The 25,814-nt window shown below is 50.6% G+C and overlaps 2 protein-coding genes across 3 annotated transcripts; both read right to left on the bottom strand.

Annotated features, from left to right (window-relative positions):
- Window positions 1-742: 742 nt before the first annotated feature.
- Window positions 743-15,433, bottom strand: TGFB1 (transforming growth factor beta 1). Its single transcript, XM_063111083.1, has 7 exons — window positions 14,103-15,433; window positions 10,852-11,012; window positions 9,180-9,297; window positions 7,684-7,761; window positions 7,384-7,531; window positions 1,550-1,703; window positions 743-1,018 (listed from the first exon to the last, which is right to left on the bottom strand). Exons 1-7 carry the CDS (start codon window positions 14,467-14,469, stop codon window positions 860-862), a joined length of 1,185 nt encoding a protein of 394 aa, XP_062967153.1. The 5' UTR covers window positions 14,470-15,433; the 3' UTR covers window positions 743-859.
- A 374-nt stretch (window positions 15,434-15,807) lies between these two features.
- On the bottom strand, window positions 15,808-23,510 carry B9D2 (B9 domain containing 2). 2 transcript variants are annotated; one of them, XM_063112378.1, is made up of 4 exons: window positions 23,077-23,510; window positions 22,558-22,649; window positions 19,472-19,597; window positions 15,808-16,390 (listed from the first exon to the last, which is right to left on the bottom strand). In XM_063112378.1, exons 2-4 carry the CDS (start codon window positions 22,643-22,645, stop codon window positions 16,077-16,079), a joined length of 528 nt encoding a protein of 175 aa, XP_062968448.1. In that variant the 5' UTR covers window positions 22,646-22,649; window positions 23,077-23,510; the 3' UTR covers window positions 15,808-16,076. The 2 variants fall into 2 exon arrangements, with proteins under 2 accessions (XP_062968448.1, XP_062968447.1); XM_063112377.1 differs by having other exon boundaries at window positions 23,011-23,510.
- Window positions 23,511-25,814: the final 2,304 nt, after the last annotated feature.

Consider the following 25,814-nt stretch of genomic DNA (forward strand, 5'->3'; position numbering starts at 1 on the left):
TAGGTTGTGGAGAGAAGGCAGTGAGCTAGTAGAAACGACACACCTGGCATGTAGAATTGTTATTACTCTCCAGCCTGTGAGTGTTATGGTCTGACTCAGCTGCCAACACCCTGCCCTTGCTCATTCTCTTCCAACCACACTGATCTCTTTCCTCCCTGTGTAGCACACCCCAAGATCATTGTCACTTCCGGATTTTTGCTTTTGCCTTTCTTCTACCATGAATGCTCCCCCACGATCCTCCCCCAGGCTCCCTTCTAGGCTCAAATGCCACCTCCTCCCCAACTCTCTCATGAGATCCTGCTTTATTGTCTACATGTCACTTCTCACTAAACCACTATTTTTCATTATCTGTCTCCCACCCCAGAAAGTAGGTTTCTGGTAGAAAAGAACTACTCCCTTTACCTCTCTGGGCTTTAGTTTCTTCACTTTTAGAATGGGTGTTATCAGAGTCCCTATATCCCAGAGTGTTGTTATGCTCATTAAATGAGTTCATTAATATAAGCCACTTAAAACAGTGCCCAAGGTGCTCTGAAGATCTAACTCGTGTTCGCCACTGGTCCCTCCACCTACAGAGGTACTTGGAACATAACAGTGTTCAGTAAGTGTTTCTGTGATGCGGGCAAATGAACAGTGGAGAGACTGGAGGCTGCACAGGGAGAGAGATGGAGCAGGAGGCGGGGCAGGGGGTACTGTCGGGGAGGCAGACCCCTGTCAGGCGCCCAATGACACAGACACCCCCCACTCCTTTTTCCATCTTTAATGGGTCCCCAGGTGAGCTTGGGGCGCGGGTGTCCTTAAATACAAGGCGGGGGACGGGGAGGGGCCGGGCCTGCCGGGCGCGGCGGGGCGGGGCGGGGTCTCAGCTGCACTTGCAGGAGCGCACGATCATGTTGGACAGCTGCTCCACCTTGGGCTTGCGACCCACGTAGTACACAATGGGCAGCGGCTCCAGTGCCTGCGGCACGCAGCACGGCGCCGCTGACGCGCCTGGGTTGTGCTGGTTGTACAGGCCCAGGACCTGCAGGCGGCGGGGCGACCAGGTGGGGTCAAGGTTTGCGGAGGGGGTGGGTGGCCGCACCCTACCCCCGACGCCCCCCACCCCGCCAGCCTCTCCTTGACTGTCTCTCACACCTCCGTCTCCCCTCATCTCTCTATCTCTCTCCATCCCCCACTACCTCTCTCCATTTTCGACTCTTGGCTTGTGTATCTCAGTCTTTCTGTCCCTCTCCTTCCGTCTTCCTCTGTCTCTCTGTACCATTCAATGTCTTTCTGCCTCTCATTCTGTGTCTCTCCTCCACCCCCACCCCCCATTTCATCAGCTCTGGGGGCCTTTCCATATCTCTATGTCCCTCTGTCCCCTACCCTCTAACTCTGCTCAGACCCTGTGTCTGGCTTCCTGCTTCTCTTCCCATCTCTTTAAACATCCCTCCCCCATATTTCTCTCTCTCTCTATCCCGCCAACTCATCTCTCTTACTTTTATTTTTCTCTTCTCCTCCTCAGTTCTTGCTCCCCCCATCCTGCCCCCCATCCCCTGTGGGCTAGACACACCTTGCTATACTGCGTGTCCAGGCTCCAAATGTAAGGGCAGGGCCCCAGGCAGAAGTTGGCATGGTAGCCCTTGGGTTCATGGATCCACTTCCAGCCGAGGTCCTTGCGGAAGTCTATGTACAGCTGCCGCACGCAGCAGTTCTTCTCCGTAGAGCTTCAGGCAGGAGGAACACGGGGTCAAGAGCAGGGAGGAGCTGCCACCCCAAGGGCAGGCCATGCCCTTCCTCCCCCCATGTCTGTGTGTTTGTGTGTGTCACTCTAGGCTTTTCCCCAGCCCCATCTCCAAGTCTTCCTTGTACCCCCGTGATAATAACAATAATAACAGTAATGTAATGATTATTGATAACACTAAGCACTTCCTTTAGTTAACCACTGTGCTAGGAACATTGTAATAAACGTTATCTCATGCAATGCTCATCAAGCCTGTAAGAAGCCAAACAACCATCCACTTGGGAAGGCTAAATAAATCATGGCACAGCCACACAATGGAACATAAAAAAATAATGCAGCTCCAAGTGTACTGATATGTTCTATTTGTGCAACAAATGTTTATGGAACTACTACTGTGTGCTAGGCTGGCATCTACCGGGGACAGAGTACAAACAAAACAGAAATCCCTGCCCTCCAGGGCCCCATGCATAGATTGTTTTTTTGTTGTTGTTTTTGTTTTTAAAAAGATGACTGGTAAGGGGATCTTAACCCTTGACTTGGTGTTGTCAGCACCACGCTCACCCAGTGAGCTAACCAGCCATTCCTATATGGGATCCGAACCCGTGGCCTTAGTGTTATCAGCACCGCACTCTCCCGAGTGAGCCACAGGCCAGCCCACCCCATGCATAGATTGTGATGTCACTCCTCTGCTCTGACCATGACTCTGTCTCGCTCAGGTCCTCACCATGAGCCACAAGGTGCTACCAAATCTGGCCGATCTCAACTCTTCACCCTTATTCCACTCCAGCCACTCAAACACAGTTCTACCACAGGGCCTTTGCGCTAGCTGTTCCCTCTGCCTGGCTTGCTATTCCTACAGATACCCATTCTGGCTTGTTCCTTCTTCATTTAAACCTTGGCTCAAATATTCTTCACTAGGGGAGCCTTAATTCCTAACACAGTGCCCGGCATGCAGTATGTGCTTAATAAATATAGTTATGCAAATGAACATCACCTCCTCAGAGAGACATTCCTGGTCCATCCTATCCAAAATATCAATCCAGGTGACTGTTAATTCCATTCTATATAATACGGCATTGCAGTTATGCAACAAAATATGAAAATGTGTGTATTTGAAGTAGGGCAAAATCTCAGTAACTGTTGAAGCTGGATACGAGTTCATGGGCATTCATTACGTTATTTTGGTTGCTTTTGTATACATTTGAAATTTTCCATCATAAAACAATTTTAATCAGAGTAGAAAAAAAAATGGTTGCCAATATCTACTTCTTTTTGTTCTCTTCCTCTGATTTATTTCCTTCTTAGAAATTATTGCCACCCGTTATTTTATTAGATTGATTGTCTTCCTCTGAATACAGGAATTTTTGTCTGCTTTGTCCTCTAATGTATCCCCAGTGCCTGGCAAACAGTAGGCACTCAGCAAATGCTGGATGTATACATCAATTAATATATTATGTTTTAAAAAAGCAAGTTGGGGAATAGTGGTGTCTAAGACTCTACTATTCTGGCCTCATGATCTCTGTCTCACGCTCAGCTCCAAAGGCCAGTCTTCCCCAACCCAGAGCCCAGGCTTCTGCTTGTCTGAAAGGAACTGGGGTGTTTTCATGTGGTAGCCCCTCGGGCCATGGCTGAGATGGGTAGGGAGCTTGGCTAAAAATGTTGACTCATGGGAAGCCAAGAGCACTTTATATTTCATGTTCATGACATGTGAAAGAAACACTATAAAAAGGCATAGGTACAGTATGATCCAAATTCTGCTATATATAAAAGTACTAGAAGGAAATATATTAAAATATTGACTGTGACTTTTTATGTGCAGTGATAGGATGGGTGATATCTTTCTGTATTTTCCAAATTCTCAAAAGTGGGTATGTGTTACTTTTAGAATCAGAACAAAAAAATTAAAAGAAAGAAAATGCAGGCTCCCCCCCACCCAAGACTACCAATGGACAAAATAAAAAAGAATATATTTATATGTATAAGTGCGTCATGAAGGGACTATCTGAAAGGAGACACAAATAAGACAAAATTGAGGGGTTGGGGTCAGAGCTGGAGGGTCTAAGTATCCTCTCTAGCTAGGACTGGCTCATGTCCATGTATTTACCTATTCAAAAAATAATCAAAAGACTGCTGGCTGGTTAGCTCAGTTGGTCAGGGCGTGGTGTTATAACACCAAGGTCAAGGGTTCAGGTCCCCATACTGGCCAGCTGCCAAAAAAAAAGTAATCAAAAGAGAATAAATCAATTTCTTTCAAAACACTGGGAGGCAGGCCTTATTATTCTTCCCATTTGAAGAATGAAGCAGGACCAGGTTCACAGCAGATTCTGTGAGACCCTGGAGTTTGTGGCCTCATCTGCCAAGTGTGGCCAGTTCAGTTCAAATAGAAGAGGAAGAGGCGATGAGATGACACAGCATCTCTCAGGCAAAACAAGAACTTTCTAAGAACCGCAGAACCCTGAGAAGGGAGTCAGGAAATTGAGATCCCTGTGAAGTCAGACAACTCAGTCTGTCCCTCCCCAATTTGGTTGGGCCTCAGTTTCCCCATCTGTTCAAAGAGGCAGGGTGGGGGCTAGCTGGCCAGTTAGCTCACTTGGTTAGAGTGTGGAGCTGATAACACCAAGGTCCTGTAAAGGACAGCCACCAAAAAAAAAAAAAAAAAAAAAAAGAAAGCAAAGAGGTGGGGGATGTTGGATCATATAAGGTTTGTTAAGGGCCAAGGAGGCATCAGGAAGTCCATGGACAGGCTTGGGGAGGGGTGTGAACGCCACCCTAGGCACATATATGTGTATATGTGCACATATTTCTGGGGAAAAGATTCTTGGTTTTTGCCTTTTCAGAGGGCGAGGGGTCCTGGACTCATAAAAGGGGAAGAACCACTGTCTAGAATCATCTTGAATCTCTAGTCGTCCAACTCTGGATAGGGCTCTGAGGTCGTAAGATTTTAGCAGTCTGTGATCCTATTATCCAAGTCAGCGGTTCTCCATGTGGAGTCCCTGGCCCAGGAGCAGCAGCATCACCTGGGAACTTGTGGGAAATGCAAATCCTCGGGCCTCACCCTGACCCACTGAATCAGAAACTGTGTGGATGGGGGTGGGGAACAGCATTCCTTGTTGATCAAGCCCTCCAGGTGATCCTGATGCACTAACTCATTTGTTTAGTACACATCCAGAGCCTTCTGCATTCTGGTCCCAGTGATACGCTTGGCCCTTGCCTTTGCAAAGCTTCTTCCTTCTAGTCTATCAAGACCCAACAGGGCCTAATGAATGAAAGAAATCCACTTGGGGCCCCAGAAGAGGCCCAAAGGCCTCACAGCCACCTTGGATGTTGGAAAAAGGAGTCAGGGAGACTTCTCAGCGGAGGTGGTGCTTGAACTGACTTAAGAACGACTTTTTATTATGGGAAGTTTCAAACACACAAAAGCACGGAGTATTATATTATACTGAATCTTCATGTCCCCATCACCCAGCTTCAACAATGATCAAGTCATGGCCAATTTCACTGTATCTCTACCCTTATGAACTTCCTCTTTGACACTGGATTATTTTGATATGCCATCTACCATATCATTTCATCCATAAATATTTCAGTATGTATCTCTAAGAAAGTTAAGACTATTTAAAATATAAACACAGGGCTGGCTGGTTAGCTCAGTTGGTTAGAGCGTGGTGTTATAAAACACCGAGGTCAAGGGTTTGGATCCCCATACTGGCCAGCTGTCAAAAACACAAATAACAAAACAAAACAAAAAACATAACCACAAGTCCATGTGAAAAATTAACAATAATTCCTTGATATCATCAAATATCTAGTCAGAGTTCACATTTCCCCTACTATTTTCTAAATGTCTTTTTAAAATAAAGTTTGTAGAAATAAAGATCCAAATAAGGTCTACACATTGTGATTGGGTGATGTGTCTCTTAGGATTCTTTTAAAAATCTACAGAACTTGGGCTGTCCAGTTAGCTCAGTTGGTTAGAGCGTGGTAAAAATCTACAGAACCATCTCTATATACATCTATATATGCGTGTGTGTGTGTGTGTGTGTGTGTGTGTTTTCCCTCTTCACATTGTATTTGTTGAAGAAACTGGGTCAGGTTTCCCACAATCTGGATTTTGCTGACTGTATCCCTGTAGTGTTGCTTAAGATGTTCCCCTGTCCCTGTATTTCTGGAAAATTGGTAGTTGGATCTACAGTCCTGAATAGATTCAGGTTTGATTTTTTTGGCAAGACATCCTAGGCGATGTTGTGTCTCTCCCTACAGAGGCTTTTGTGACTGACTGTCTCCCTCTGTAATGGCTGTTGGTGATTAAAATCTCAATCTGTTCATTCGCAGGGTTTCTGGGCTTAGGGTGGTAAGATCTGGTGGTGAAGGAGCCTGGGAGCAGGGCTGACTTTCCAGCAGGGAACAGCATGTAACAAAGCCCAGAGGCACCAGCAAAAAAATTTAAGTAGGGGAGGGATAAGGTCAGATTACCACTTTAAATTTGAAACATTCTAACTCTGAATTTCAACTTTCTAGGAATCTAACATTTTAACTTTCTTTTTTTTTTTTTTTTAAAAGATGACCGGTAAGCGGATCTTGACCCTTGACTTGGTTTTGTCAGCACCACGCTCAGCCAGTGAGCTAACCTGGCCAACCCTATATGGGATCCGAACCCGGGGCCTTGGTTTTATCAGCACCACACTCTCCCAAGTGAGCCACGGGCCGGCCCAAACATTTTAACTTTCTTAGATTGCAATATTCCAGCATCTTAAGATTCTAACATTCTGACAGCATTTCCAACTTTCTAGGATTCACACTTTCCAAGTCTTGAGGATCTTGGCATTCTTGCATCCAAGTATTTCAACATTACATTCCAACATTCCACAATTCTGAGCCCACCACTCAAGAGGTCCAACCTATCACTTTCTAAGATCCCAGCATTCCAAGATGCTAACATTCCAGCGCTGAGTTCCAACATTCTAGGATACCAATATTCTGGCTTTCTCCAACTCCAACATTTGTATATGCTAATATTTCAACACAGGATTCTACCATTCTGAGCCCAACAATCAAGGACGCCAATCTGCCAACACCAGAGACAACAATCTGCCAATAGTGTAGAAATACAGCACAGGCAATCTTCCAATTCTGAATTCCCAAATTCTAGGATCCCAACATTTCAGCTTTCTTTGGGTCAAAGATTCTTTTTTTTGGCAGCTGGCCAGTTCAGGGATCCAAACCCTTGACCTTGGTGTTATAACACCATGCTCTAACCAACTGAGCTAACCAGCCAGCCCCAAGTCCAACATTCTTGAATTCAATAATTAACACCAAATTCTAGCATTCTAGAATCCCAACATTCTAGAATCACAACCTGCCAACAATTTGGAAATCCCATATGGTGATCTTCCAACTTTGAATTCTAAAATTCTCAGTGTTCAATATTCTAACATTCTCTGATTCCAACATTCCAGCAAGAAAGCAACCTGACCCCAACATTACAACTTGTCCCACATCCCAGCCTTCCAGGTCTTGGACCTCATCCCTTGAGCCCTCCAGGCTAAAGGAGACACTCAGCCCAACCACAGCACCAGCCAGGTATCCAATCCATAGGGCCTGGTCAGCAGACAGCAGTCAAGCCCCCCGCCTGGAAGGCCTCAGCTGAAGTCTACAAAGTTCACCTGAAGCAGTAGTTGGTGTCCAGGGCTCGGCGGCGCCGAGAACTGTGCAGGTGCTGGGCCCTCTCCAGAGGGGTGGCCATGAGAAGCAGGAAGGGCCGGTTCATGCCGTGAATAGTGGCCAGGTCACCCCGGCGGCCATTACTGAACCCTGGTTTGGGAGTCGGGGGTGGAGGACATACAAACACTCTAATTGGTGGGGAGGAGGTCAGATGGGGACACACACACACACACACACACGCACGCACGCACACACATGGATCACTCCTGGGCATGAAGCTGGGACAGGAAAATGGGCCTCACCATTGATGTCCACTTGGAGTATATTATCTTTGCTGTCACAGGAGCAGTGGGCACTGAGGCGAAAGCCCTCTATTTCCCCTGTGGGAGTGGGGAGAGGAAAGCCAGTCTGAGTGTGTGGCTCACCAGCCCTAGGAGAAGAGGAAGCAAGGAGCAAACCCTAGGGGCTCCTTCCGGCCTCTCCCCGGCTCTCCCCTTCTCTGCAACTCTTTTGCTCCAGTCCTTTGCATCGCCGGCTCCTCGTCCTCCTTGGGGTCTCAGCTCATATGTTACCTCCTCAAAGAGGACTTCCAGCACACACACCCCTCCCCAACTATATCACTTGGGGGCAGGGGCAGGGATCCTTGTTTTTCTTCTTCCCCACTGGGCATGAACCTCAGCCTTAAAAACAAATATCTACTGTGTACTGGGTGCAAGAACCTGTTCTGAACACCCTATGTACATTGTCTACATTAATCTTCATACAGATGCCCCATTTTACAGACAAGGAAGTTGAAGCACAGAGAGGCAGTGACCTGCCCAAGGTCACACAGGTGGCAAAAAGTAAGCTGAGATGCCAATATAAGCCTGAGCGCTTTCCCACACAGCATTTAGGGCTTCCTCCATCCCATCCCTGACCCCTCTGCCTGTGCCTCCCGTATCCCAGCTCTGACTCCTCTGCATGTACCCCTCCCCCCATCCCGGCCCTGACCCCTCTGCCTGTGCCTCCCCCATCCCGACCTTAATCATTGCAGATTGTTACTGCCTGGTAGATCTTTACCAAGACCTCCCAAGTGTCCAGAAATGACTGTGGACACTGTGAAGACAGGACCCAGACCTGTCTTGGTTACCACTGTGCTCCCCACACCACCCAGCACAGGGCCAGGCACAGAGCAAGAACCTGTTGGCATTTATGGAATGAAGGCATGAGTGACAGGGAGATAAGGAAGGGAGACATGGGCCCCGTGGATTCAGCCTGGAACAGGACAGATATAATCCCTACCTGGACAGTTCAAATTCGGGGCCTTTGCAAAGGCTGTTCCCTTTGCCCAGAATACTTTGCCTCTCCTTTTCCTGATTGGTTCTACTCATCTCTCAGACATCAGCTCAGATGTCCCTTCCTCCATGAAGCCCTCCCTGATTCCAGCCTGTGTCAGGCACCTCCTTTGGGCTCCCCATCCCAGTCCTACCCACTTTGGGTCATCATTGCCTGGTTACAGATCTGTCTCCCCCCACCCCCCTCCATGGGCCATGAGCTCTGTGAGGACAGGATGGAGCTGTTTTGGTCACTGCTGTGTCTCCAGCATCACCTAGCACAGAGCATGGCAGAGAGCAGGTGCTAGGGCATTGGTTTAACCATTAATGGATTCATCAGTTAATCACTCAGGTTTTAGTGTCAGGAAGGAGGGCCAGGTCTCGGCTCTTTGGTACCAACAGGGGGTGGGGGGGTGCTATGCAAGGTGACCCCAATGGGGTCAACCCACTGAGAAACAGGGGAGGGGCAGACAAGCGATCTTCACCTCCATGGCTCAGCCACTGCCGCACAACTCCAGTGACGTCAAAGGACAACCACTCTGGCGTGTCGCTGGGGGTCAGTAGCCGGTTGCTGAGGTAGCGCCAGGAATTGTTGCTGTATTGCTAGACAATGAATGAGGGAAGAGACAGTGGGTAGATGCTGCCACGCCCCCCACATACACAGACTATACCCCTCACTCCATCTGCTCCCCCAAACAGGCTTCCAGACAGTTCCCAGACACTACCCACCCAGACAGACACACTGTGGGGCCCTGTAGGATCCAAGTGCCTCTAAGAGGACACTTGGAGAAAGAGCCCCAAGCGGGGGTCAAGGCACCTTGGGGTAGTTCAACCTTTGCCCCTGACTCTCTGAGGGGTTGTGAGCATTTTCTTTCCCTCCCTAGGCCTCAGTTTCTTCACTGGTGAAATGCTGGGCCACTTTCAGCTCGGACAGCCCACAATGCTAAGAGACTCTGCATTAACATTCTGGGGTTTGCTAAGTATATGGTTCAGCAAATTTGACACCCCGAATTCTGAGAGTCTATAACTTTCTAAGGACTTATGTTAGGAGTCATTTTACAATTCCCATGTTCCACAGCATCCCAAGAACTACACATTTAATGAGCCTGAGAAGTTCTAGGAGACTACTGTTCTACAAATCCAAGAGTCTGACATGCCACACACCTAGATGTTATAGACGTGTGACATGCATGTGGAATGACTCCAAGGGCTGGATATAATACTCCAGAGGCTACAGCACAAAGCTGAATTCTCTAGACTCCGAGAAGCCAACATTAGACAACATTCTCTTATTGTGAGAGTCAAACATCTACCATCCAACATTCCATATGACATGTATTCTAGGTCACATAAGCTTCTAGAGACTCCAGCCCTTCCGAAGGTCCCAATACTGGAGATTTCATATCTTCTAGAGCAGTGCTGTCTAAAAAAAACTTTCTGGAAATGTTCTTTATCTGTAACATCCAAAATAGCAGCTGCTGGGGCCGGCCTGTGGCTCACTCGGGAGAGTGTGGTGCTGATAACACCAAGGCCACGGGTTCGGATCCCATAAGGTGCTGACAACACCAAGTCAAGGGTTAAGATCCCCTTACCGGTCATCTTGCAGCTGCTAACCATGTGACTACAGTGCACTTGAAATATTTAATTTTGATCTATTTATTTATTTTGACTGGTAAGGGGATCGCAACCCTCGGCATGGTGTGGTCTGCTAATGAGCACACTGGCCATCCGTATATAGGATCTGAACCCGCGGCCTCAGCGTTACCAGCGCCGCACTCTCCAAGTGAGCCATGGGGCTGGCCCTAATTTTGATCAATTTAAATTTTAATCAACTTAAATGCAACTAGTGGCTACCATATTGGACACAGAGTTTCTAAAGCCTCCAACTTTTCCAGAGATTCCAACTTTCAATAGTCCTGTGTTCTTAAAGAGTCCAACTCCTAAGCTTCCAGCCTTTTAAGTATTTAACATCCCAGGATGCAAAGAGTCTGAACATTTAAAAGAGCCCTAGGGCCCTAGGATATGGTCTATGCTTCTTCGTCCCTCAGGGACTGTCTATGTGTGGACTGTGCAACCAGCAGCCTTGCAATCATCCCATCTGGCCACAGCTTAGCCCTCTGTGGCTGGTGTCCCCACCCCTTTGGCTCATGTCCTCACCTGGTACAGTTCCACGTGCTGCTCCACTTTTAACTTGAGCCTCAGCAGGCGCAGCTCGGCCCGGGAGAGCAACACGGGTTCAGGCACTGCTTCTCGGAGCTCTGATGTGTTGAACAACATATGTATGCTGTGTGGGCTGTGCTCAATTTTGTTATAGATTGCTAGGCGGGAGGAACAGAGAGACAGGATGTCAGGAGGTTGGCAGAAGTGGGGGTAGCTGGTAAACCCCAAATCTAAGGCTCTGGAGCTGACAGCTCTGGGTTGGAGTCTGACCCTGATACTTTTTAGCTATGTAACCCTGGGGGGAGTGGCTTCTCCCCACTGGCTCTCCTTCCTCCTCTGTAAAGTTCCTAACCACCCTTCTCTCCCAGGAAGCATCATCCACCAAGTGTCCACCCAGTATATGACTGGTACCAAAGGCTCGCTAAGGCCTCCCCAGGGCTTGGAGCCTCAAATGCAAATTAAATTGCAAAGTAAGGGTCAAAGGCACAGGTTTTGGGATCAGATAGTACCTCTACTGCCTGTCAGCTGTGTAACCTTGGGCAGTTCACACACCCTCTTTGAAACTTACTTTCTTGTTATTCTTTGAAAAACAACAATAACATAAAGCTCCCTGCCTTCCAACCAGGCTCTCCTAATGGATGCACTATGTAACCTTGGGCAAGTGAATTCCTCTCTCTGAGCCAGATCTTCATCGGTAAGAGGAGAACCAGTTCCAGGATGATAGTGAGATGATGCAGGTGACGTATGTGGCACACAGTCGGCATACACTGGTCACTCAGTAAACTGTATGTTAAACAGTGCCATTTGCCTAGTGCTATTCAAAGCGTCTTTACAAAGATGAAAACATTTAAACCTCACAACAACCCCATGAGGACAATACCATTATTATATCCACTTAATAGATGGAGAAACTGAGGCACAAATAGATTAAGTAATTTGCCCCAAGGTCACATGGCTAGGAAACTGTATAATAGGATTCAAACTCTGGTATCTGGTTCCAGGTTCTGTACTCTTAACCCCTAAGCTTTGCTGCCTCCCTGCTGGTGTGACACTATTATTATTTTTATTATTATTAGTTGCTTCCTCCCCTTAACTCCCGCTCCCAGCTGGTTAGAGAAAGTGAAGTTCGTTCTAGGTAGGAATAGCTATAGGGGGAAAAAGAAAATTAAGAAGAGCCGTTTTCTAGTCTAAGAAAAGTTCGGGGCTGGGGGTGAAGGGGCAGGCCATGAACGTCTGGATCAACTTTGGGCCTCCTACAGTGGGGGTTCCAAAATGGTGGAGAGCGTATATGATAAGAAAGGACGGAGGAAGACCCTTCCTGGGGCCCACTGGCCTTTCTCCCTCCCAACCAGCCCTCCCTCCCCACCCCATAAGCCCTATTCTTAGCCCAGTAGTTATTTCTCAAACCCCAAGGGAAGGGCAGAGCCTTGGCTGGGGGTGATAGACAGGGAGGAAGAGTAAAAGGAGGGAGTAAAAGAAGGGACAGGAAGGATTGGTGGATGCTGCACAGAGAGAGAGAGAGATGGAGAAACATGGGGAGGCGGGGTGCGGAGGAGAAAACGAGCGAGAGAGAGAGAGAGAGAGAGAGAAAGTGAGAGAGAGAGAGAAAGAGCGCGCGAGAGAGACACAGCAGAGGGCAGAGGTGGAGGATGCGGGAGAGACGGGAGGCACGTGCAAGGAGAGAGACATGCATTTGGAGGGCAATGGAGAGGAAAGGATTGGAGCTGTTAGTGTTAAAGTAACCTCTACAACGAAGGTGAAGCGACGGAAAAGAAAGAGGCCGAGATGTGGGAGGACACGGGGCGTCATTTGCCCGGAGCCGCAGACTGGCGCAGGAATGGGCCACGGACCCGCGAGTCCACCACATTAGAGAAAGTGAAATCCAGGGGACCGCCCCCAAGGCTCCGGCCACGCGGGACGCCTGGGTCCCCGCGTGGGCACCGACGGGGCGGACTCAGCGGTAGCCCCGCCCTTAACCGGGGTGAGGAGGGCGGGAGGCGAAGCAGCCGCGAGGGCGGGCACCGGACCTGCCCCGTCTCGCTCCAGGCTCCGCGCGATCCCCGCCCCCCGGGCACGGGAAGGAAAGGGAAGGGAGGAGGGCGAGGCGGCCGGACGCTGGGGTTTCCCCAGCCTCCCCGAGAGGAACTGGGACTTTGGGGTCCAGGCTGCCGGCGTTTAGTTCTGCGGGGTCCTCCTTTCCCCTTCTGGAAGCGCAGGCTCCTCCCCCCGCGCGTGGCGCCCACGTGGGGCTTTCTCACCCTTATCAGCTCGGTTTTCTCACCCCGGTGCTGTAGAGTCGCCCCACCTATCCCTGCCCGTAGGCCTCGACTCCTCACTTAGCCCCCTCCCTTCCATCTCGCGGTGAGTGGGGGCTCCCCGCTCACAGCATGAGTGCGCTGGGTATCTCTTCTCCGTCCCCATCCCGGGTCCAGCTTTCCCACGCTGGTCTCCCTTCTCTGTAAATTATTTCCCAGGAGCCAGTATTCTAGGTTTCCTGGGGGCTCACTTGGCCCTCTGGGCTCCCCCCTCTGTATGTCTCACCTCCCTATGGAAAACACCCACCAACACGTCCCCGCGCATCCCTGGCATCCCCCTGGCGTCTCTACTTCTCTCCCGCTAGCCTCCTCCCAATGACCTTGCGTCCCTTCCTACCCGTATTTATCACATCCCCGCCGTCTCTCTCTGCGACCCCTCCACCCCAATCCCACGTGTTCCTCACTCTCTGCAAGTGGGTCCACTTTCCGCTTTCCTGGCATCCCCGGGGATCACTTCACCTAGCTTTTCCGTCCTTCTTGTATCTTTCCGCCTCACGACCGCTGAACTTTCCCCACTGCCTCTGCTTTCCCAAATGCTGGGGTGTTAGCAAAACCGGGCTCCCTTCTCTGCAGCACTCTCCCCTCCTCCCGCATCAAATGCGCTCTGGAGGGGGGAGCCTTTTCCACTCCCACCCCACTCCAGTTGCTCCTCTTCCTCTAGGGGACTCCCCCACAATCCCACAAGTTCCTCACCCTCTTGAAGCGGTCCACTTGGCTCACTATCTCCTCCTCCCCGAGATCAGATACCTGGGGGGTAGGGAGCTCAGCGCCGTCCTTTTTAAGACCCCCTCCCACGTTACCGGCGCCCCTGGGGCTTCTCTTCCTCCAGCCAGTTTCCTCTGCCAGTAATTTCGTCCCCATGACCCCTGCACTACGGCGCCCCCTGGGCTTCCCCCTCCCGACTTCCCAACTCCCCTGACCCTCCGAGCTCACGGTTTTTGGTTTCCACCATTAGCACGCGGGTGACCTCCTTGGCGTAGTAGTCTGGCTCAGGCTCAGGCTCTGGCTCGGCGCTCTCCCTGGCCACCCGGTCGCGGGTGCTGTTGTACAGGGCGAGCACCGCCTCGGGCAGCGGGCCGGGCGGCACCTCCCCCTGGCTCGGGGGGCTGGCGAGCCGTAGCTTGGACAGGATCTGGCCGCGGATGGCCTCGATGCGCTTCCGCTTCACCAGTTCCATGTCGATGGTCTTGCAGGTGGACAGTCCCGCGACTGGCTGTCCAGGCGTCAGCACTAGTAGCCACAGCAGCGGTAGCAGCAGCGGTAGCAGCAGCGGCAGGAGCCGCAGCCCGGAGGGCGGCATGGGGGAGGCGGCGCCCCCCGGCACTGCCGAGAGCACGAACAGGGCTGGGATGGGATGGGGAGGCCCCGCCCCTGCAGGGGCTGGGGGTCTCCCGGGGAAAGGTAAGAGGGTCTGGGGGAAAGTTGAGGCCTTCAGGGAGAAAGGAGCAAAGGCAGAGGAAAGGCTCTGACCCGAGGTGTTTCAGTAGCCCAACAAAAAAAACCGAGATGGGCGAGATCTGGTACCAGAAGGTGGGTGGTCTTGAATAGGGGAGCGGTGGCAGGTCTGAGAGAGATCCGTTTCCCGGAGGAGAAAGGGTCCTAGGATGCGCGGGGACTCAGGAGACAGGCTGAGGGGGAAGAGCGGCGTGCAGGGGCGTGCGCCCTCTCTTCGCGGGAAGCCGGGTTTGGGGCTCCTGAGGACTGGTCCGGAATGGGGGCGCTTGAGGGACGCCGTGTAGGGGGCAGGGAAGAAACAAGCGTCCGAGGCGGTGATGGGGGCTGGTCCGGGGTCCCCACGTCCTGCCTCCTCGCGGGGCGACGACGCGTCAAGCGGTCCCCGCGCCTGCGGCTCCCAGCGGCAGCGGAAAAGTCTCAAAACTTTTTTCCTCTTCTCCCAACCAGCTCGTCCCTCCTCCCGCTCCTCCTCCCCCTCCTCCCGCAGTGGCGGCGGCGGCGGGGGCGGCGGCGGCTTGTCTCAGTCTCTGGGGCCTCCGGCTGCTCCTCGGCGGCTACTTCCTCCGCTCCGGGCCGAAGCCGGCCCTGCGGGCGGCTCCGAGCCGGGGGGGTGCCCCGGAGGGGGCGTCCCCCCTGCCCCCTGCCGGTGGCCTTGCTGTCTGGCGGATCCGCGGAGGGAGGAGGGAGGGGGACGGCCCGGGGCGCGAAGGGCGGCGGCGGCGGGGACCGGCTGGGACGGCGGGGGGTTTTGAAGCCACCCAGGCCCCACCCAGGAAGCGCGCCGGGCGGGAGCGGCCCCCAGGGGGAGGGCATGGGGGGGCCGGGCTACCTTTCTCATCTCGCGTGGGCAGGCTCCGAGGGGGGTCCCTTCAGCCGCGGGGAAGGGGGCGGGCACCCCGGCTCCACCCCACAAACAGGGTGCTGCCTCCTGGCGGCCGAGCGCTACAAAAGCGGGTGACCGAGATGAGCCATGGTTTTGGGGGCTGTGTGGGGTCACCAAGAGAATGAGGACCTGGTAGGGAGGACTTAGAGGATGGGGACCCAGAATGGGAAGAGAGTGTGAAGCTGGGGCAGATGATAGGGCAAGAGGGTCTGCAGAAGATGGGGGCCTGAGGAGAAAGGATGTCGGTGGGAGAACAGGGCAATAGGACAACTGACAGATGAAGGCACCAATACCTGTAAGAATTGCTCTCCTTTATTGAATACCTCCCATGTCCTAAGCATCCTCTTCTCACCCAATTCCCTGTGACCCTGCACATACACTGCCCCCATTTTACAGACAGGGAAACTGAGCCCAGAGGAGCAGTTAATGAGGTCCTAGCAAGGACAGACCATGCTTTGGCTGGGGTTGGGTCTGACAATCTCCAGAGCCCATGCTCTCTACCACTGTGCCATCCTGCCCCACAATGGGTTTCCAGGGGTATGGATAGGAGCTTTTGGAGGCAGAGTCCCTCAGCACTCAACGCCATAGCGATCGAAGTGGCGTAGCAGCAGGCCGAGTTCAAGGTGCACAGTGCCACCAGCGGCTGTGTGCAGGCGATAGCGGTCTGCCCCACTGTAGATAGTGTCCCCATGCAGCAGCTGTGGCCCACCACCTACGAAGGCCCGTGCCAACTGCTCCCGCCAGCTGCCTAGGGGCCGCCATGTGGGACAGTCCAGCTGGTGAGTGCCCGGGCTGCTGGGCACATGGCAAAAACCGTAGCCTGCGAGCTGGCATCGGCCAAAGCTGTCCTGAGACCACACCTGGAGATGGAGCCGAGGCCAGCCTGCAGGACAGGAGGGAGAGATGAAAGGAGGGATGGGCGGGGCCCAGCTTCCTGCTCCTGGATCCCCACCTCTTTGATACCTACTGGAGATTCCAGATCTGGTACTTTCCACCCAGTTTCTGCTCCTGGGTTTCTGCCCCAGCCTCCTCTCTGGGCTCCTACTCCTTGATGCACCCCCATACAACAACCAAAGGGATTTTTCTAAATCCATATTACTCCCCTGCTCAAAAGCCTTCCATGGCTCCCCAGTGCCATCAGTATAAAGTCCAACCTCCTCAACATTCAAAACCCTTCAGATCCAGCCTCTGCTGACTTCCCTCTCCGTGGCCTCCTCCTCCACATCCCCATGTCAGGGCAGCCCACTGCTCCTCCAGTCCCCAGGTCAGCGTCTTGGGCCTTGTCAGGGATGCCTCCTGCCTTCCCTCCCTATGACCCACCCTGTCCTCCTCTCTGGGCTTAGGGCCTTCTTTCTTGTCCCCTCCATCCACCTTCCACCTGGCAGCCGGAAGCATCTTTTTCCCCTTCCATATGTTTGCCAGTGTCCTCAATACAGTTCATCTCAGCCTGGTAGTCAAAGCCCTTAGTGATCCAGCCCCATCTCATCCTCCTTTCTGATCCCATCCTCTGTGGGAGGCCCTGTTCTAGGAGCTGGAGACACAGCAGTGAACACAGCAGATAAAAATTCCTGCCCTTGTGAAGCTGACATCCTAGACAACGAACATAGTAAGCAAATTATAGGTTATGTCAGATGGTGATAACTGCTCTGGAGAAAAATAAAGCTAGGTAGGGTGGGGGTAGGGATAGTTTCAGAAAGGAGATGACCAAGGAAGCTTCACTAAGAAGTTGACATTTGAGCAAATGCTAATAGGTGGAAAGGGAACGGGTCATGTGGACATCTAGGGGAAGAGTGCTCCCAGCCAGAGGGAACAGCTAGTGCAAAGGACCCAAGCTGGGAGTGTGCCTGGTGGAGCCAGCGTGGCTAGAGCAGAGTGAGAGAAGGAGAGAAGGGGAGGAGGTGACAACCAGATCATGCAGAGCCTCCTAATGCATTGCAAGACTTTGGCTTTTACCCTGAATGAGACGGGGACCACCAGAGAGTTCTAAGCAGAGGAGAAATGTGACCTGACTTAGGTGTTCACAGGGTCCCACTGGCTGTGTGTGGGGTGCAAATTATGGGCGTTGGGAATAGGGGACACCAGTGAAGAGGCTACTGTAATCGTCCAGGTGAGAGATGAAGCCGGACAGATTAGGGTGCTGGGCAAGAAAGGGATTTAGGATGCATTTCAAAGGTAGAGCCAGCAGGATTTCTTGATGGACAGAATGGGGGGGTTGAGAAAAGAGAAAGCAAGAATGATGCTGACATTGGGGGACTGGGGGCCTGAAGAGCCAAAACGACAGAGCTGCCTGCCTCACTGTCTAATCCATCACACACCCAGCAGCCAGAAGTACTTTTTTTTTTTTTTTTCCAGTCAAGTGAAGCAGTGAGAGTGGAGAAGGAACAAAGAAATCTGTTAACTGGTTGTGATCAATTAGTTGTAAACACCACTGCACTCGGACCCACCAGTCCTTTATTTTATTTATTTATTTATTTATTTGTTTGTTTGTTTGTTTGTTTGTTTGTTTGTTTATTTATTTATTTATATTGGTGGCTGGCTGGTACAGGGGATCCAAACCCATGACCTTGGTGGGTTTTTTTGTTTGTTTTTTTTAAAAGATGACGGGTAAGGGGATCTTAACCCTTGACTTGGTGTTGTCAGCACCACGCTCTCCCAAGTGAGCCACGGGCCAGCCCTTGACCTTGGTGTTTTTTTTTTTTTTTTTGTCTTTTTCGTGACCAGCACTCAGCCAGTGAGCGCACTGGCCATTCCTATATGGGATCCGAACCCGCGGCGGGAGCGTCGCCACGCTCCCAGCGCAGCACTCTACCAAGTGCGCCACAGGCTCGGCCCGACCTTGGTGTTTTAAGGCTATGCTGTAACCAACTGAGCTAACCAGTCAGCTCCAGAAGGATCTTTTAAAAGTGAAATCTGTCTTGTCCACTGTCTGCTCTGGCTCCCCAAATGAATTCAGGAGATGGCCTCAGCTCCTTGGCCTGGCATTCAAAGCCTTACATGGCCTGTCCCCTGACACCTCAGCCCCTGCTGTCCTCCCACTCTCCCTCTGTCTTCCAAATACCCCAGGTTCACTCTCCCTTTCACATGCAGCTCTCTCTGCTGAGAATCCTCTTCCATCCTTCTACCTTATTAGCTCCTACTGGCCACTCACAGCAAAGTTCAAATGCCCCCTCCTCCAAAAAGCCCTCTCTGACCTCCCTGACAGGGTCAGCCACCACTTCTGGGCTCCCACAGCCTCCTGCAATCCTCCATCTGAGCCCTGCCCACTCTCGGCTGCCACTGTCTGGAGACAGGTCTGTCTCCCCCATGGGATGGTGAGACCTGTGAGCACAGGGCCAGCGGCTGTCTTGATCACAGACATCTCCCTGGCATCATCCAACACAGGCTGGGTACAGGGCAGGCACTCAGTATTATTTATATTACTGAATATACGGCACATTTACCTAGGCTATTTCCCAGAATCTACTCTCCTTCAGTAACACACATTTTCTACCAAAAAATGTTATCTGATATTCCACCTCCCCCGAATACTCATTTCCCCTGTGAGCAGCACTTCTGCTTTAAAGCTGAGGAGCCCTTCCTGAAGAACAGCAACCAGTCCTTGCCTCGCTCTCTCATAAACCCCCTCCCAGTTTCCTCCTTATTGGAGCCTCTCTTGATTTGTCTGTCTCTCTTTTTTTAAAATTTTATTTCTTGGATTGTCTCTTTACCAAGGTCACCTCCCCTTCCACCCATCGTCCCTTCTCCCCTACCATCCCTGGCCTCTGCTCCACTCCCACACACTAGGGATCTCCTGTAGAGTAGGCCTGGGAAGGCCTCAGCCTTTCCAGGGCCAGGCTTGGCTGGGAAAGGGACCCATAAGGTACATGGAGCAGGGACAGGACTTGGTGTTCCCAGCCTCAGCAGCTTCAGGTGCTACTGGCCCCCCGCCCCTCAGCTTGGACCAGGGCCCAGGCCTGGTACCCACCTTGGAGGCCTTTGGTGGCGAAGTGCAGGTCAATGGGGTGGGACCAATAGGCCATATCCCCAACCTGGGGGGTATCCACCTGTGTTTGGCCCTCCCGCACACCCGACAGGAGCTTCCATGCCGCCCCTGCAGTGAGAACCAGGACACAGATGGGGTACAAAGTGGTGAGAGGCAGTCATCAGGAAGGGGATGCTGCTATGGCTATAGAACTCTTTCTCCCTGGCATTTGGAGGTAGAGGTTACAAAGTGTGGACTCTGGAGTCAAATATCTGGGTTCAAATCTTGGCCCTACCTTGGGCAAGTTACCTTTCTCTGCCTTGGTCTCCCCATCTGTAAAATGGGTAAATAATAATGCATTCCTCATAGTTTTGTAAGAAGATTAAATGAGTTAATACACACAAAGCACTTGGAACACTGCCTGGGGCACAGTGAGGGCCTGGTAAGTATCCACTATCTATTTTTTTTTTTTGGCATCTGGCCAATGTGGGGATCTGAATCCTTGATCTTGGTGTGACAACACCATGCTCTAACCAACTGAGCTAACTAGCCAGCCCCAATATCATTTTATTGCTATTCTCACCCCTCATTTAGAGGCCTAGTGCAAGGGTATACCCTCCAGGAGCACATCCAGAAAGAAAAACACATAATAATAGCGATCCTACCAAGGGATGATGATAATAGGGAAAATGTGCTGCGTGCTTACTAAATGCCAGATGCTATGCTAAGCGCTTTAGGCAATGCATTCATCTAATCTGCTCTCTAGGGCTCTTAATCCCCACCCAACCCTCCAGTTTACAGACTGTCCACCACGGCCTCCCTTCCCTGAACTCATCCCCATCCATCTCTCTTCCCTTCCCTGACTACCCTTTAGCCTCACTGGTCCCATTTCTGTTCCCCCACCTCAGGGCCTTTGGACTGGCTGTTCCCTCTGCCTAGAGAGCTCTGCTCTTGGATGTCCCCATTCTTGGCTTTTTTTCAGCCTTCAGGGCTCAGCTCAAGTGTCACTTCACAGAGGGGCTCTCCCTGACTCTCCTATCTAAAAACTAGCCCCCATCACGTCATCCCATTTCTTTTCTTCCTAGCACTTACCACTGTCTTTAATCATTGTGCTTCTTCCTTTCTTTTATTTTTTTGCTGGCCCGTACAGTGATTGAACCCTGGGCCTTGGTGTTATCAGCACCATACTCTAAACCAGGTGAGCAAACCAGCCAGCTTGTGCTTGTTTATCTGCTCCTTTATTTTCTGTCTCCCCTATTGTGGGCCCCGGAAAAGAAGGGACCTTTTACACTGCTGGATCCCCAAGACCTCAAACCCAGGTCTTAGTACACAGAAGGTGCTCAATAAATGTTTGTTGGACAAATAAGTGATCCTAGGAGGTAGGCGCTAGTATAATCCTCATTTTACAGGTAAGGAAACAGGCTCTGAGAAGGACAGTCACTTGGTCATTAATTCCGTGAACATTTATTGTGCGCCTACTGTGTGCCAAGCACTATTCTTCAAGCTGGAGATACAGGAGAGATCACAGCAGATCAAGATCCCATAGTGGAACTGGATTCAAACTCAGCTCTGTGTAACTGTAGAGCCCACACCTTTTATCCAACTGCCTTTGAGCTCTCTGCTGAATTAATACCCCCAACAACTCCCTACAATAATGTTAGTCATTATTCCCTCTGGACTGGGTGAGGGAAGCACCAAGCCCTGAGTCAGGCTCTTTATATACCAGATTTCCTAATGGCTTTATGAAGAACAAATGAAGAAACCAAAGCTCCCAGAGTAGACAGCTTCTGCCAGGGTCACAGATCAGATGAGTGGTGGGATCCAGGTTGGAAATCAACTCCCACTCCAGAGCCTGTCTCTTATCCACTCAACTTAAGGATCCAATTTCCCAGGAAACCTCAACTACCACCCTACCTACCAGTGAAATCAAAAAGGACCCAGGCCTGAAGGGATGATAATGGCAGCAGCCACATCTGTTTCTTGGGCAATTATTTGTGCCAGGCAACAACACAGCCAGGACTTTACAAATGAGACCCCATCAAAGTCTGACACAAGCTAGGCAAACACTTATTGAACATGTACTAGTCCAGGCCCTATTCCAAGTGCTGTCGATATGCATTTAGTCCTCACAAGTACCCCAGGAGGTAAGTACTGTTATTATTCCAATTGTACAGGCAGGGAAATTGAAGCAAAGAGAAGGGCACCAAGTCACGTAATTAATAAGCCACAACTGGTTTTGAACCCAGTCTGCGTTCTTAATCTCAACACTGTGTTGCCTCTTAGCTGTTATGAGCTTCATTTTCTGACAAGGAAACTGAGGCTCAGAGAGATCAGGTCTAAAGACCCCCAATTAATAGGTGGGGGAGGGGGCTGGCTGGTTAGGTCAGTTGGTTAGAGCACAGCTTTGTAACCAAGGTCAAGGTTAGATCCCTGTACCAGCCAGCCACCAAAAAGAAAAAAAGAAAAAAAAAAAAAAAGGTAAGGGAGTTAGTATTTGAACCCAAATCTAGCAGCCTATGGCCCTAACCATCACACTATACTATTGTGCTATAGGGCTTCAGATGGGGAGAAGTGGGGTCTTCAAGGTTCCTCCTGAGTCTGTGTGGATGGACTTGGACGACTGTTAGAATGGGCTTCCTACTTTCTCAGAGAATTATGAATACCAGAGGGTGGCCTCTCCTCTAAATCTGGAATGGAGACTTCAACTTTACAGTAAGAACTCAATAAATGAAGCCTGCTAACCAAAGAATTATTAAGATGAGGGAGGGTCCTAGGGCACTCCTAAGACCGTGAGTGGAATCTAAACAGGCTGTCTAGTGTTTTGAGGACTGGAGGTGTGTGTATGGGATCTAGCCCATATCCTTAGGGGCTGTGTATTCAGAAAGTGGGAGCCAGAGCGCCAGGGATGGGATGGGAAGGGAAAAGAAGGAAGCCTGAAACTCATGTGGACGGAGTATAGTATGGTCTGGGCCAGGAGTCCTGAGAGCCCATATAAGACGAGGGTCAAGGACTCAGGGGGTCAAGGAAGGAGCGTGGAGCATCGAGGCTGGGGCTGTTGGTGGAGAAATGAACTAAGCCTGGAGGAATACCTGTGTGGATGCCCCACTTGCAGAAGAGGCTACTCTCCGAGAAACCGGTGGCCCCCATGATCTGCCCGATCACGTGCACCTCAGCCATGATCCTGGGAGGGGAAAACATAATCACAGTCCTGTGAGGTAAGCGTAATATTATTTCCATCTGTCGGATGGGTAAACTGAGGTTCACCATCCTGCCTCCCCAGGAGAGCCTGGGAAAAATGGTGGTGGTGTGGACGACCTTGGGCTTAGGGGGCAGGCATCTAACTCCGCCCTACCTAAAATAACGTCCTCCCGCTGGGCTAAGTCCGTTGAAAAGCCCCGCCCCAGGGGCCTTTGGCCCCGCCCACAAGAGCAAAAGCCCCACCTCAGGCGCCCCCTCGGCCGCCAAGCTCCATGATGCGCATGCGTTTTGAGTTCAAGGCGCCTAAGCCCCGCCCCTAAGTCCGGCGCATGCGTTATTCCTACCTCGGCGCTCCTAACGGTTTAGAAGAGGCGAAAGCGGCAGCGGGGATTGTAGTTCATGGGCCTGACCTGTTCTTCTCTCCGCGTGCGCCCACCAGGTCTGACTCGCGCCTCTCCCAGGACCTTCCTAGCAGCGAGAGATCTGAGGCACGATACCTCCGCGGCCGCGCTCGTCTTGGGCTCCCAGGTTGTTGCTGGGGCAACAGCAGGCTCCTCCCCTAGCCCTGTCCCCGCCCTGCGCGCCAGTGATTGGTGCTAGCTGTCTGTGGAGGACGGGACGGAGCTGTGATGGACATTTTTCTTCCACTCTTTCTCCATTTTGGGGAAATAGCTGTCTTCAACCCCGGTCGAGGGCTCCGCCATTTGAGGTGTGGCTGGCCAGCTCCTATCTTGAGTGTGGCTGAGGAAGTTTGACTGCCAACCATTTCCCCCTTATAGCTTCTTTACAAAATAAGCAAGTCCGTCTCGATGCTCTGAGGTCGGAATCGCTCCCCGCCAAACCCTCTCCTGTCCAGGACCACAAATCACAGACTTGAGCCAGGACCAAGCGAGAATTCTCCCCAGGTTATTGTGTGCACCCCCAGGCCTTAAAACTGCGAAACTAAACAAAACAAATCCCTCCTCATTCAGAGAGATTTGAGTAGTTAGGAAGCGGGTTTCCTTTCCGTTTTCCGAGTTTCTCCAAGCTCTCAGAGGCTCACGAGTCCAACTTCCTTATCAGAGTTACTGCCAAGTTCCATGCCGTTAGTGCTGATTCGGAGCAAGAGGGCTGAGGGTAGGGATGAAGAATGAGGAACTGAGGCCACTTTATCAGCAGAAAGTCCTGTTTTCGAAAACTGGACTCTTCCAGTAATTTGTCCTGTGACCCTGCCCAGCTCTAGATCTTAGTTATCTCATCCATGTAATGGGCGCACGGAGAGTTAAGTGAGTTGGAGGTACTTATACGGTCTGAATTGCTGAGCAGTGCCTTTCCCACTGAGTCCAGCTGAATCTCAGTCCTTTTGTTCCTCCAGCCCAGACCAGGAGTCTGCGAGAACTTATTCCTTACTTTTTAGCAAAATGGGGACTACAAAAGTTAGAGTCACCAACTCAAAATTATAGGGAGGGGGCAATATTTCAGTAGGATAACATAAATAGAACAATTTAATAGAATATTCACTAATATATTTAAAAGCTACCATTTACTGAGTGCTTCCTCTATGCCAACCCCTATAAACTGGTCATTTTACATGCATTATCTCTCTGAATCCTCATAGACATCCCATGGCTGGCCGATACAGGAATCGGACCTTGGACATTGGTGTTATCGGCACCACGCTAAATCAATATTCTTAACCTCTCTGCTATCCTGCCTCTCTTGGAGGCACATCCCTCAGTATAAAAGGAATATGGACATTTCCCATATGCAACCAGTCATCAAGTCCTGTCGATCCTTTTAAAATATTTTTTCTTTGCAGCTAGGTTTTGGGCAACCTTTTTTCTTCAGTTTTTTTGTTTTGTTTGTTTGTTTGTTTGGAAGCTGGCTGGTCAGGGTATCTGATTTAATTAGTTTCTTCCCCACTGGTTGATATTGGTTAGTATTTAAGAAAATAAAGGGCTGGGCCGAGCCCGTGTCGCACTTGGGAGCGTGCGGTGCTGGGAGCGTGGCGACGCTCCCGGGGCGGGTTCGGATCCTATATAGGAATGGCCGGTGCACTCACTGGCTGAGTGCCGGTCACGAAAAAGACAAAAAAAAAAAAAAAAGAAAAGAAAAAAAAGAAAAGAAAGGGCTGGCTGGTTAGCTCAGTTAGTAAGAGCATAGTGTTATAATACCAAGGCCCCTGTACTGGCCAGCTGCCAAAAAAACCTCCAACCCCCCCAAAACGTCTTCATATGATTATAGCCCTGGCCACTATCTTGCCTGCAACTGTAACTTCACCACAGACCCTGGGCCAGAACTACCTAGCTAAGCTGTTGCCAAATTCTTGACCTACAGAAACTGTGTAATTTGTTATGCAGCAATAGATAATTGATACAAATATGTAATGAATTTAGGACTGTGCTTGGCACATAGAAAACACTATATATGTTTGATGTTGTTACTGAAATGGCATATTTTATATATTGGTAATTTCTTTACAAGAAGCACACTGAGTATTTACTTTTTCATTTTTATTTAAAAATTCTTTTAATTGTGGTAAAAAATTTACCATCTTAACCATTTTTAACTGTATGGCTCAATAGTGTTAAGTACATTTACGTTATTGTGCAACCAATCTCCAGAACTATTTTCATCTTGAGAAACTGAAACTCTGCTCGTACCCCCATACCAGGCAACTGCCAAAAAAAAAAAAGAAAGAAAAAGAAAAACTGAAACTCTAGACCATCAAACAACTACACCTGCCCCCATTCCTTCCTCTTTCCTAGCCCCTAGCAATCACCATTCTATTTTCTGTCTCTATAAATTTGGCCACCCTAGGTACCTCATATAAGTGGAATCATACAGTATTTGTCCTCTTGTGACTGGCTTTTAAAAAAAAAATCATACCTGAGGGGACAGCCTGTGGCTCACTTGGAGAGTGTGGTGCTGATAACACCAAGGCCACGGGTTTGGATCCCCATGTAGAGATGGCTGGTTAGCTCACTTGGGAGAGCGTGGTGCTGACACCAGCAAGTCAAAGGTTATGATCCCCTTACCGGTCGTCTTTAAAAAAAATTTTTTTTTAAAAATCATACCTGAATAAAGCTGGAAATGACTGGTTTATTTTCCTTAGCACAATGTCCTCAAGGTTCATCCATGTTGTAGCATGTGACAGGATTTCCTTCCT

This window comes from Cynocephalus volans, chromosome 10 (genome assembly GCF_027409185.1).
Source record: "Cynocephalus volans isolate mCynVol1 chromosome 10, mCynVol1.pri, whole genome shotgun sequence".
In the NCBI taxonomy this organism is placed as follows: Eukaryota; Metazoa; Chordata; class Mammalia; order Dermoptera; family Cynocephalidae; genus Cynocephalus; species Cynocephalus volans.